A 13841-nucleotide genomic window follows, 5' to 3' on the forward strand; every position below is an offset into this window, starting at 1 on the left:
GCGGAAAGGCTGAGCCGGGGGAAGCGGAACCGAGCCGGGGCTGCGGCCCGGGTCCTGCGGGGCTCGGAGGGGACCACGGAGCCCAGCGTCCCCCGCAGCCAAACGGGAGCGGTTCTGAAATCCACGGTTGGAAACGACCCGCACAGCACAGCCACGGAACAGGGTTTGGGTTGAAGGGAGCTTAAAGCTCATCCAGTTCCAACCCCTTCCACTAGAGCAGCTTGCTCCAAGCCCCTGTGTCCAACCTGGCCTTGAACACTGCCAGGGATGGGGCAGCCGGTAACCACCTGAGAACAGCCACTGACCATGATTTCAGCCTCTCAACACAGTATTTGCTGACCACACCTTCCTGCAATATTCTCAAGAAATCACTGATCCCATACCACCATTTTTAGTGTAACTTAAGAAGGAATCTCTCAAACTTTCCATTGGATAACTAAGTAGTATTGGTCTCCTTGTTAATTTTCACAGTAACCACACAGATTAAAGGTCACTACTAACACACAACATACCCCAATTTACATCATCATCTCAGTAACTATTATACTTACAATTGAAGACTTTGTATCTCCACACACAGCACGCATCAGGATAAATATTTTTCCAATTCATTTTTATTTTGGTTTCCACTGTTTACAGCATTGATAGAGAAATAATTCATGCAAATTTATCACCTTAAATACAGCAGAGAGAAAACTCACTGGTAAGAGTAGTTCAAAGAGCTCCATCAACATAACACAATGAGAAAAATGAGTAGCAGCAATAAGATAAAGTGCATTTAGCTGACCTTCTTTAATAAGAGTTTGGGGAAGATTTGGTTTGGCATTCCTGTCCTAAGGAATAGCTTATCATTCTTTACGAACATCAGAAGAGAACAGGCTCCTTGCTGGCAAGTGTTTGTTCCTCCACCACTCTGAGTTAAAGAAGTACAGCTCCATTCTGCTGTACAGGAATCCAGCTCATAGGCCTTTCTGTTAAAAGTCTGATTGTTGATACTCAGGCTTCTAGGGACAAAGGTTACACACACACTGAAAACATTCCTGCCTCCCATGTTAGCAGTTTTGCTTCTTACAACTTTCAAGTGCTTCTTTCCCCGTTCTACAGGTTAGGTTTCAGCACAGCAGTGGCCATGCCTACACCACCACAACCTGAACAGTTGTGGGAACACATAGACACACTGGCAAGTCTCCAGATTCTAAGAGCCCCTCAATCTCTCTTCCCTTTACAGATCACACACTGGCTTAAAGATCAGCTCATTTATCAGATTTCCCCTAAAAGTCTGATGAAAAGATACTACCACATGCCTTTAAAAGCAAGCTCAGCATTTCAGGCAGCCTACAACTGCTGAGCAGTGGTACATCTTCCTCTTCCCCTACCTGGCACTGACAATTTCCTGGTGTATTAGGGATGTGCTTAATGTTTTAGCTCAACAGCACAGCACACAGCCTGTTAGAGCTCTGTACACGATAGCTTGAGAGACCAGAAATCTGAATTTATTCACATAATACCCACAGCAGAGTAACAGTGGATGATTCCACTTACTCTGGCATACTTCACCACAAGCCTAGAGAACACATTTCCAGAGGTAAGGACTCAGATTTCTTCCTTACTCCCTTTTGGATCTGATCTAAGATGTATTTATGCCCTGGTGGTTGCCTGAAGAAACCAACCAAGGCCAAGGCAGCCCTCTGATGAAAACAGCTTTTCAGTTTGGGTTGGATTCAAAGTTGTCTGCTGGAAGTGGAATGTTTGCTTCCTGCATTCCAGAGACTGAACAAGAGTCTCACTGTCAGCTCCTACATGATCAAGATACTTCAGGTCTGACTGCAAATCTCAAAACAGCCTAAAGTACTTACTGACATTTTGCTATTTTCACTCCCTCAAGTATCAGGCAACTGCTTCTGAAACTTCTGTGACATATGAAACAAGGGACTTGTCACAGGCACATATATGCACACCTGAGCATGAATGAGAAATCCTAAGGCCAGCTGATACCATCTGAAAGTGAAAAGTCTCACTGTCAATAAGAAAAAACCCCTCACTGCTAGCAGCTCTGAACTCACCTGGGACCTCCTCAAGGAAACCCCATATGCTCTGAAGTCTGACACTGGCCAGATTTGGGTTCTCACTAACCTCAGAACTACAGGATCCGATTCTGGATTCCTCAGACATTTTGTGGGGGACCAAAAGGTTATAGCCAACACATGGCAAAACACCCACAAAGTGGAAAAGAAACTTTACAACATAGGAACCTGATCCTGGTTCAAGTAAAATTAACGGAAATGTCTCCTTTATCAATTCCAGCAGGAAAAGACTCAAGTTCTTACAGTTCCCAAATCTGACACTCCAACTTCAAAACTGCTCCAGGGCAAACCTCCATGATTAATTTAAGCTATTTGCAAATAAATAATGTCTTTAAAAAAAATGAGTTGCTGTGACCCATTCTTGCCCTGGCACAACATGGAATGGACAGGTCTTCCCCCGCTCCAGAGGAGCTCCACTGCCAGCTCATTCTCATACTTTTAACAGAAGAGAAACAAAATCAAATCATATTACTGCACGGACTGTCACATCCTATGGGAACTCTGCATGAAGCAAAATCTCTTACAGCTTGTAATCCTCATGCTGTTATTGTGGCCAAATTGTGGTAATGGAATTCCAAAGGCCTGCTTCCAGAAACACAGCTGTGTGTTTCCAAAAAAGAACCCCACAGTCATCAACTCATCTCATCAGATAGTTCATACATTCCATCAACTGAGTGGTTTTCCCTATTTCTCTTCCTCAACAAGCTGCCACATTCTCAGCACCACCCCCTTCACAGGACCTAGTTCTGTCCTTGCAGACTATCTGTCCACAATATGAAATGGGCTAGACTGAATATTAAGTTGTTCTTAACAGGAACAAACTAACTCCAAAGACAATAAGTTTACCAAAGCAAAATCTTAGTCCCTCTTGCTCTGGAAGAGAAATGGGTTTTGTTCATTGGTTTAAACATCCTGACAGTAATAAACCTTTCTATGAAGGGACACGGTGATTCTCTGTCATAGTCTATAATAACGGAATATTAACCGAGGAGAGAGGCCTACATGGGCTATAAATGCATTGTGAAACCATCGTTACACCTCTGTGCAAGGGATCTGGGTTTAGACAAACTGCTACTTGTCACACATACATAAACTCGGGGCTTGGAAGTCAAAAGCTCTACCTTCATATAGTGAAATGAAGGAGTCTTTAAAGATGTGTCAGAGTAACTTTTAGCCTGATAAATATTTGGTTTCAACTTACTACTGTACTTGATTTTGCTTTTAAAAGCCCCTGTGAATGTATGAAGCACACATTCCTTCTGAAGTAGCCTGGTCTCACAGGAAGGAAAAGAAGAGTTACCAACAGCTAGTGTTTAGAGGTGGGACACAGAACAGGGAAGCAGACTCCTATCGTTCACACAGCAACTGGAAACAGCAATAGGCTTTTGCCTATTCCCTTCAGGGAATTCCATCACCCACCATGTTCTCTGCAGTAATTAAGAGAGCACTGAAGGGAAACAGCATTGGTTTTCTGTTCTTCCCATACTATCTGCTTTGCTGCAGGTACTGATGCGTGAACATGTTGAGCTCGCTGTCAAGCCAACCCGCTTTATTCCTGCAAGGACAAAAAGTCTCCATGAGGTGAGCAGAACAGCTCAAGCCCATCTGAAAGAAGCATGACTCAAATGAGTCAACAGCCAGGCATGGAGAGGAGTGCCAGAGGTCCATTCCAAACCACCACTACCATCCCCTCCCTTCCTCAGGTCAGGACCACTTGCTGACTAACAATCCCTGGGCACTGAGATTCAAACAGAGATCATGGTCACAACTTCACATTGATCTTACCACGTAGATAAGGAATGTTTGGAAAATTCTTTCCAACAACCTTTGCAGGGTGAAGAAAAACATCAAACAACTGTGTACAAAGGCAAAGGTGAGGCTTTTTGCATAATTTTGTAATAGCCTGAAGGAGTTTGTAGGGGCAGAGGAATGCATTTTGATAAATAGAAAGGAACTGCAACTCCAAATCAAAAACAAGAAGGAAAAGAGGGTTTGCAAGACAGAAGATTTAAATGGCTGTCAACAGTACATGGCAAAGTACAGAGGTAAAGGGAACACGATGCAGCAGGGAAAGATGCTCATGCCTGCACATCAAACGCTATGATGGAAGGACTTCACTCAGATACACCCTAATCTGAACATCTTGGGGCAATCCTGTGAAAAACAACTGTATGCAAACAACTGCATAAAGGGGATAATAAAAATCTCACCTGAGCAGTTTTGCTTTGCTCTGCAGTGAATCCAGAACTTCAATTTTTTTATTCATGGCAGAAATTTCCTGCTCAAGATTCTCTCGTGTGACATCCACTTGCTGACACAAATGAGCAAACGTTCCAGCCAGCTCTCTAGGAAACAAGAAAAGTTGGATAAAATGAGAAATAAATCAAGAAGCAAATTCAAGGAGTAAATCCCTTTGACATATAGTGATTGATGATACAAACTCAGATGTTCATCTGTCCATTTCTGCCCAAGAATATGTCAGAGCACCAGAGCAACTTGAGAGGCAGAAGCACATTAAGACTAATGATCAATAGCACCCAAATACTACATCAGTGATTCAAATTTTCTTTTAAAACACGTTTTTAAATCTGGAATTTAAAATGCAGGCTTATCTTATTTTAAGAAGGAATACCACTGAAAAAAAGAAAACCAACCCAACAGTCAAACAATAGAACTAGTTAAGGTTTTGGCTGAATATAGGAAACTCACTGTTGGACTTGGTGGCTGCAATTAGAACCTGTGTAACTGACGATGAGCTGCAATTTCTCACCAGCATACTCTACAAACTGTCTCTTGAAAGCTCTCTCCTTCGCTTTCGTGGTCCAGGTGAGGCGCTCATATACATAAAGGAGCCCATAAAGGCCTAAAGAGAGTGCAATCAATCTCCAACCCACAGCCTTCCAGACCTAAAAAAAGCAGAAGGAAAACCAAATGACATGATCACCCAGGAACGATGCTGACTCCTAACAGTGGTGCCCAGAGTCTTGTGCTTATATTCTAGGCACATGAAAACAAGGCAGATAAATAACCCTGACTTGCCAGAGCTTTCATTGGTCTGACAGCAGTCTGCACACTGGTCAGATGCGCAGTCTACAAAATAAACCTACCTAACGTACACTACTGGGGCTCTGCATGGGTTATTTCTTCCAGCACATTTAAATTACATCTGCAAGTGCAAACGAACTTTGTCTGGTTCACAGGATCTCTGTTTTGGAAGTAAAAAGACATTTTTAAGTGACTATCTCCCCTTTGAGAAATCATCTGCCCCTAGACACTGTGACTCTGGCACTAACGAAACTTAAGATTCTTCCTGCAAGAGGAACTAGAGTCACCAGCTAAGTTATACCTCTTCTGTCTCCAGTTTGGGGACATTTAAGGTTCAAAATATCCATTATTTTCAAAGGACAGAAAAGCAGGAAGTGCCAATTTGCTCTGAAATAAATTAGGCATAGGATTTCAAATTAAGTGCTCTCCTCCCCTTCCGGGAAGATAAACACGATCAGAGACTCTTGTTAGATACTTGTGTCCTAATTCCTCTGTAAATGGGAAAAGAAAAATACTGATTTTTCTTTTATTCTTACAAAACAATCAGAGACTAATGCTTTTGTAATGTACTAGAAAGGGTTACCTTCACAACAAGCCTGGCTCCAAGCCTAACTATTACGCAGAATAAGCTCAGTATTTGTACTCAAATGGAAGATATCAAAGGGGAATGTATTTCACTATCTGTGATTTGCAAATATCAACAGGATTCAGCAGTGCAAGAACTTTTATAGTCAGTGCTCTCACTGTATTTATATAAATACTGCTCAGATTGCCAACGCACCACACCGCCAACCACGATGATCCCCATGGAAGTTCTGGAAGTCAATGAGGCCAGTCCAGTCACCATCGACACCATGAGCTCTTCCTGGGTCATAGAGCCCTGAGGCAAAGGAGGCAGACTGGGATTTGCTGGTGTTAAAGGGCGTTGAACCTAATTAGACAAGCAGTGACAAAACAAAGTACAGAATAAGAGAAGGAAACCACTGCCCTTCCCACTAAAGACTTCAGCGGCCACTGAAATGATATTGTATCTATCCTAACCATACAATGAGGTGCCTTACCTGGTCATTATAGCCCATCAAGGCCCGACGACCATTCTTTGGTCCCAAAAACCTGTTCACCAGCATCGTCCATCCAAGAGAGAAATGGAATTCTATGTCCTCTTGGAAGTCGGCACAAAGCTTGTCACAGTTCAGATCATAGCTGAGCATGAAGCACTGCCGGGGAATTAACATGTCTATCTGGCCCCGCAAAGAGACTGGGAGAAGGGGTTTTAAACCATCTGCACAGACAGAAGACAAACACGTTCAAAAACCAGCTACTGAGTTCTCAGGAATTAGACTTGTATTCTGTAATCAGGGTGGTTATGGGCTGTTCCATCCTCCGCAGCTCTTTTTCTTAGTACCTTACACTTCCTAAAGCCAAGCATGCTGCAAAGCACAAGATAAATCATGAATTACTCTAAGATTCTTATTTCTTCAGATCAACTCAGAAGGAGATCTTCCCACAGATCCTCTTAAATCCTTACAGGTAGCTGGTGAAGTTTACAGTTTAGCAGTTCTGGAAAACAGAACCTAATGGCCAGTTCTAAAAATGAGTAAGCACCGTATTACTATTAAAGCTTATATTCAGACAGGCACCTACTTAAAAGTCATTCACATTTCATTAGGATTTTGGTTGGAGAATCTCTCAAGCTTCCAAAGTCACAGTTCCTCTCTGCTATGAGGATTAAGCTGGTTGTATATATTCATTAGCAAACCACTGCACAAGTTCAGACAGAGTGGAAAAAGCAGGAGTAATTAGTCCTCTCGTAACAGCACTACTAATCAAGAGGGAAACTAAGATGATGCTATCATCAACTAAGACATCAGACACCAGATTAAAGAGAAACCCAAAACATCTACCTACTTATTTTGCACTACAGTTAAAGGAAAAAGCAAGGGCAATGTTGCCTGCTGTACTGACCTATCATTTCTTGCTGCATTGTCTGCAGGGAAGCAGAGATTGCGTTGGAGCAACGATCTGACATGTTACGGCCCAGGCCTTCCTCAATGTGTTTATGTAGCTCCTGACAAAAAAAGGAAGAGTTGTTAAGCTTAAAATAACCATAGGTAAGATGCAGGCTGCAACTGCTAGAACTTCCCAGTTGCAAAAACCCTCCCAGAACAGGAGCACACATTCTGTCTGCCCACTATTCTAATATTAATTTCATTTTTACCCCCATTCTTCAGTGAGAGGAAAAATCAAATTAAAAATGTCACATATACTCTAGTCTAGGGAAAGTTCTGTTTGATCTATGCAATGTGATACATCACATGCAACAATTTATCACTGAGATTATGAAAAAAATACAATCTATTTCTTCATTTTTTAATGGTTTGTTTTGTTTTTTTTTTTTAAATATGTTCATTTTTTTAGAAGCTGTCCAAACACAAGAGACATTCTAACAAAAGATTGTGCACAATATGAAGAGCTTAACTCGTATCCTGTTTGGAAGAATGTTAAGCATCTCGATGATCTGGCACAATTAACGACTCAGAGCAAAAAAGAAAAAAAAAGACCTCTTTAAATTGCTTCAGGAACCTGTGGGAAGCAAACATCACTTATACAACCATAAAATGGTTTGGGTTGGAAAGGACCTTAAGATCATCTAGTTCCAACCCCCCTGCATGGGCAGGGACACCTCACCCTAAGACCATGTCACCCAAGGCTCTGTCCAGCCTGGCCTTGAACCTGGCTCCATCCCTGGCCAGAGGTGGAGCGTTTACCAGTATCTTCTGGCAGCCTGTTACACTTACTTACACTTTTGTAAACTTTAAGAACCACTTGAGATGGATGGAAGTCTGCTTGGTATTCATCTACTAGCACTGAGAGTCGTCTGATTTCTTCTGCCATTGCATTTGACACCTAGAGAAACAGCACAAAACATTTCTACATACTCTAGGAGAGACACAAAACCAACACTGAAGACACTCATCTCTTAGTAAAGCACTGCTGAACACTAGGCACAACTGTGCCACACATTGTGTGCCAACTGCAATACTGGTGACTTGCAAAGAAGATGGCTGAGGAGTATGTAGACTTAGGTCTTCTGTAACAATGCAAAGACTGAGGCAGTGCAAGACTGAAAAATTAACAGGCCTTTTCTGAATACTCATAATAGAGAAAATAACATGTTACTACCAACAGTAAGACTGACATTATTCTAGACTGAAATACGGAAACCTACCTGAAATATTTTAGTACCTTAGGAAGCATTTAAGACTGAAATATCATAGCAGAAATAATCCCAACATTAATCAAAGTCTCTTTGTTTATTTAAAGCATCTTATACAAGTCTCTCTGAAAGTTTCCCCCGAGTATTTTCCTTTTCATTTTAGTACCTCAAGGAAAGAAAAACAAACAAAACCTGTCTTCTGAAAGCATTCCTTCCCTTCTGATCTCTGACTCTCACATTTCTAGTACCTCAAAGCATTGCCAGCACTTTGCATTTTTCCCACCATGCTGCAGCTGTTTCAGACAGTGGTTTTCTGCAGCCACTCCTCCTTACCTGCCTCTCCACTTCTTCTGTGATCTGTTTTATTTTCCGCTTGTAGTCTTGAGTAAGGAGCTCCAGCTGTTTGTCAATAAAACCTAACCGCTCCTGTCGCTCCTCTCGCATTTCCAGACAGTAAACTCTGGGGGGAGGTAAAAAGGGAAAACTGCCCATCAGAAGTCAGATAAATGCATTTTTGATCTACAGATATCATCTGAATTCCAGAAACAAGAGAAATTCTCCTGTGCAAGAGCAAAATGTGTCAGTATCGACAATACATTACATACCCGTGGCACAGGACAAAAAAAAAGAGGTTCTTTTCCCAATACTTTCTAGTTCACCAGAAGCAAGACTACTGGTACATGTTCTTCCCACTCCCAAACATGTAGTATTCTGCTTTGTATATTAAATCCTCATATTCCTTTAAATTACTCCCAGAATATGGTGTTATGCAAGCACCAAGGCCCAGCTCCCCTCACCGCTGTTCCTGGGCAGCGATATGCACAGAATCCATGATGAGACGAACATCTTCTGCAATCTGCTTTGCTCTCACCGTGTGCTGCTCAAACTTTGTTTTTACTGCTGACTGTGAGATACATTCCTGCACACAAAAAGCAGCCCAAGATTAGCCACAGGCAGACGCACAGTAACACTATTTCTCCTCCCCATACAATCCATTTGCAATACATGGTCCCACTCCATGGGGGATGTTTATAAAACTCTTATCCCCAGCCCTTCAGGAGTAAAACCTAAACAGAAGGTTGGTACACATAATGCTCACCTCAAATCTTCTCTCGAAGTTCTGAAACTCAAACATTCTTACTTGAAATCCATCTGCCAATGCTCCACCTGAGAGAAAGTACAGAACAACCACTTAAGTTTTTAGAAAGCAACCAGATGTTGGACATCAGGAAATGCTCCTACTTTACCTTGAAGCCAGTGCAAAAGTGCTGCTAAGCCACCTCTTTGGTTTTGACTGCTCTATTAATAATCTGACCCACCCTAATTTCTTCCTTTTTTTTTTTTGAACAAGATACAGAATCACAGAATGATTTGGGTTGGAAAGGACCTTAAGGTCACCTAGTTCCAAAAAGCCTGCCATGGGCAGGGATGCCTCACACTAGAGCATGTCATCCAAGGCCCTGTCCAACCTGGGCTTGAACACTGCTAGGAATGGAGCATTTACCACTTCTCTGGGCAACCTAAGGGTGTCTCACCATCCTCACAGTAAAGAATTTCATCCTTATACCTAACCTGAACTTCCCCTGTTTAAGTTTGAATCCATCACCCCTTGTCCTATTGCTACAGTCCTTGATGAAGAGTCACTCTCCAGCACTCTTGAGGCCCCCTTCAGATATTGGAAGGCTGCTATTCTCCATTTTCTGCCCTGTAAGAAAATGGAAAGTTTCTGTTAGCTTTCCTTACCTCCTTCTGGCATCCCTTGAGCCTTCTGAATCCTGGCATTGAGCACTTCTTTTGCTGACACAAAGAAAATGCGATCCCCTGCCTGGGCTCGATCCACTACACCCAGCTCATCTACTAGGAAACTGGTGCACCTCTCCATGTGCTGCCGACGCACCTGAGGGACAAACAGGATAAACCCCACGTGCAGTTAAATCCACTTTACATTCCAGCTCTCCAAGGTCAGGTCACGCACCCTGATGCCCTCTGCTGGTCTAAGCTATTCCTAATAAGGAATATCTTTGCGGCTTGATGGAATCTTCCAGAGGTTATCAAAGTGATCCCACTTCAAAAGGCCCCTGTGAAACTCTTGATTTCCAGCTCTGAATTTAAGAGTCCTGATCACTAGTCTATACTCCTTCTGGTTGCCACTCAAAGGTAATAAAAATACAAACTGTAAACCACATACAACACTACGATTCTACTCGCAAGGACCAGAGTAAAAAACGGACTCCAAGCAAACAGAAAGGATTTAAACACATCACAAACCTCTTCCATGTATTCTGGTTCAGAGGCAGATGCATCCCAGCGGTTATTTAAAATAAATATATTGGGTCGAGACAGACGTTCATTCACCTTGTGGAAGAACTGTTTCTCCTAAGCAAAATGGAACAAAACCTCTTCAGTTAATACATCAATGTTTTTTCTTAACTTTTAGCCAAATTCACTGAACAAGTGGACTTGCACATACAGTTTGCATCAATGTTGATTCAGAATTTGCCACCAGGACAAATACATCAGCATCTAGACAGAATTTGTCAATCCAACTGTCCAGCTCTGTGGTTACATCAATGCCAGGGCTAGAAATAAAAAGAGAAGAGAGATTACTATGCTGTGGAAACAGCAAAAAATAGAATTAGAAAGGTTAGGAGATGTGTTTTAGCTTTTCAGGGCATTAATTTCCCATGTTTGAGCTACACTGTGCTGAGGTCACAAACAGTACAGGCTAAAAGGCAATACCAATCAAGAGAAACTCTGACTGTTAACTACAGGCAAGTAACTTTAGTCCCTGTCAGAGCCTGTCAGAACAGGGTTGATTTCCTTGATGTTTGTTAAATTAGTATTTGAAGACATTCTTGTAATTAATATGTGATAAGCAGGAAAGGAAAGAAAGATATTTCTCACCTGTCCATCAGCACCAAGTCATCCTTTAAGAGAGGACATTTGGAATTGGGCCACATTACGCTGACTAGGCTGCCAGCATTCAGAAGTTCATCTTGATGAAGGGCATGAGCCAGCTGGTTTACTGTCTATTAAAAAGATAGATCATTTATAACATTTCCTGCATGCTAAGACCCATTAACACAGTTACCTCCCCTTCAGGGCTCTTCACAGACAATTTCAGATAAAACCCGACTCTAAATCACTTTCTCCTTGGGAGGTTTTCCACATAAAACTCACTTGAGTTTCCTCATCAAAAGGCATCTGCCTAGTGAGAGTTTACTGTCAGGAAAGGCTACCAGGATTACCAGGAAGTCTTGTGCTCTCTCTGCCAGTCATACACAGCTCAGAACTTCCTGAGTCACCGTTCTGGTTCCCTGCTATCACTTACAAATACAACCGATCATCTTTCTCACAAAATGAAAACATTTCACCCTGTAACTTGCTTCATTCCTCCCTTCCTGCACCTAACAAAAACCTGTTCTTCATCTCTACTCCTTTAATGATTAAATAATTTAACTTTGAAGCTTATTCTTAATGCTTTAAATTTTTTTGCTACTTCCTTTTTCTGGCACTTCTGAAGAGCTCTTCTCCTTTCCCTTATGCTTAAGGAAATCATACCTTAACATTTTTCTTTTCCTCTGAGCCTTCAGTAAGCAGGAAAGCTTCATGTCCATCTGTCCCCTCTACACGCAGGAAACAATTAGTGGTGTGTCCAATTCCTGAAGGAAGGACCTTGTCCCATAGCATGGCATTTATCACAGTGCTTTTCCCATTGCTTGTCCTGAAGTCAGATTAAAGAACAGTAGAGCTAGGCTTCTGAGACTTGGGTATACTCATTTTGATGTTACAGAAAGTTCCCTAAACCCAAGTACTATCACAAGCATTAATAATTTCAGTGCCAGAGGCAGCTTACAAAAAGCTTTTGTTATTTGAAGCATACTTTCAAGTTGAAGAATTACATGCTATATTTGTTTCCAATTTACAAGAGGACTAGCACCAGGGACATGCCCATTACAAGCAAAAGCTGGAGCATCAGTGTTTCTATAAATACTTTTTCCTGGTTACAGTTCTAAAGATGGCAGCTGCTTTACCGAGTGGGGAGTGTAGGCAGCAAGCACGTGACTCACCTGCCAAAAAAAGCAACTTTCATGTGTCGCCTTGCCAGCACTTCACTAATGCCATTCACTTTCGACAGGTAGCCTTTGACTTCCAGTACCTGCTCTTCTGTGGTGACAGGATCAAGCTCTACATTCTTGTGTGTGTCTAAAACCAAAATACATCACGTCTCTGAACTGCAGAAGTCATCTGTCTCACTACTCCCCATGATGTAACACACATAACTAAATGCTTATCTGTGTCCCCAAGACTGTGTGGGCAATCTTGACACATGCAATTACACACTGGGGTAATTTTGCACCAGTTTTTATCAGCTGGTCTCTTTTGTGTAGCTAATAACCATTCTCAACCTTAGGACTGCCTTGAACAGTACATAGGCAACACTTCAAATATGCCAACACCCTTAAAAATAAATCTTCTGTCCATAACTTTAGCTGCTAAAGCCAATTATTGGCATATGCCATGTGTCACTTGCAACGTGTCTAGGTAAGAACTGAAAGAAACATAGGCAAAAAACCCTGAAGGGTCTCATATAGCTTAAACTCCCAAACAACATAAAGAACAAGCGTAGCTCACTAACTAGCTGTCTCCTGACACGCATGAACTTGTCAGCTTGAAAATATGAACCCTGAACTCCACCCAAACTCAATAAAATAATCTTATTATAAATATGATATATAAACAGTGTAAGTGTACAAATAAGCACAGGTCTAGCGGTGTCGTTTAACTGAATGGGGGGGTTTGCTGTGTGAGTGAAGCACTGTTACACACCTGCAGCTCAAGAACCCATCTTACCTTCCAGGAACGAGGAGCTCTCACTGATGTACGCAGCCAATTGTTCAAAGATACCATTGATTTTCTTCTTTGCAGTGACAAAATGTTTAAGTGGAGAAGCATTTACCTCAGCCATGTGTCTTTTATCCTTCTTCACTGCAACTATTGACTTGGAACGAGTAAACAGCAGGGACATTGCGCTACTGGGGAAAACGCAGTAAATAAAGGTGGCTCACCAAGTGAGCTATCCAACTCCAACTTAGCTATCCAACTAAGCATCCCACCAAGAGCTAAACACACGCTTTAAAAACAGCCTTCTTACACAACGAAATTGTTCTATTTCCTACAACTAGATATTACTCATAGATCAGAAATTAATGAAGAAAAAAGCAATTTTCCTCCTCCCTCCCAATAAACAGGCACCTGGTGATCACTGCTCCCCTTCCTCTGCTTACTTTGAGTTTCGTTTTCACCAGACAGGCATGGTCAGCTCGAGTCCCTCTTGAACGTGAACGTCTGCAGGCCCTTTACCTGCCTTCTCCCTCGCCCGGGCCGAACTCCGTCCCGCAGCTCTCCCAGCGACGCCGAGTCCAGCCTGTCCCCCTCCCTGCGGCAAAGGGACACGGGGGATGAGGGGCGCAGGCTGCCGAGCTCCGTGCTGG

The 13841-nt window shown here is 42.3% G+C and overlaps 1 protein-coding gene across 1 annotated transcript; it reads right to left on the reverse strand.

Moving 5' to 3' along the window:
* Positions 1-598: 598 nt before the first annotated feature.
* MFN2 (mitofusin 2) lies at positions 599-13837 on the reverse strand. Its single transcript, XM_057430795.1, has 18 exons — positions 13635-13837; positions 13201-13379; positions 12417-12552; positions 11908-12070; positions 11251-11375; positions 10817-10925; positions 10615-10722; positions 10090-10243; positions 9446-9513; positions 9144-9265; positions 8680-8806; positions 7932-8036; positions 7095-7197; positions 6191-6411; positions 5911-6060; positions 4794-4990; positions 4295-4429; positions 599-3639 (listed from the first exon to the last, which is right to left on the reverse strand). The coding sequence occupies exons 2-18, from the start codon at positions 13373-13375 to the stop codon at positions 3570-3572; spliced, it is 2268 nt and encodes a 755-aa protein (XP_057286778.1). The 5' UTR covers positions 13376-13379; positions 13635-13837; the 3' UTR covers positions 599-3569.
* Between the last annotated feature and the right edge of the window lie 4 nt (positions 13838-13841).

This window comes from Pezoporus wallicus, unplaced genomic scaffold (genome assembly GCF_028554395.1).
Source record: "Pezoporus wallicus isolate ANWC-B61680 ecotype Strahan unplaced genomic scaffold, APGP_CSIRO_Pwel_v1 contig_11693, whole genome shotgun sequence".
In the NCBI taxonomy this organism is placed as follows: domain Eukaryota; kingdom Metazoa; phylum Chordata; class Aves; order Psittaciformes; family Psittacidae; genus Pezoporus; species Pezoporus wallicus.

Coding starts and splice junctions, on each gene's coding strand:
- MFN2 (XM_057430795.1), bottom strand. CDS start 13,375: ATGTCCCTGCTGTTTACTCGTTCCAAGTCAATAGTTGCAGTGAAGAAG. Junction 6,061..6,190: donor TGATGGGCTATAATGACCAG/GTAAGGCACCTC, acceptor TTGTCTAATTAG/GTTCAACGCCCTTTAACACC. Junction 4,430..4,793: donor TGCAGCCACCAAGTCCAACA/GTGAGTTTCCTA, acceptor CTTGTTTCCTAG/AGAGCTGGCTGGAACGTTTG.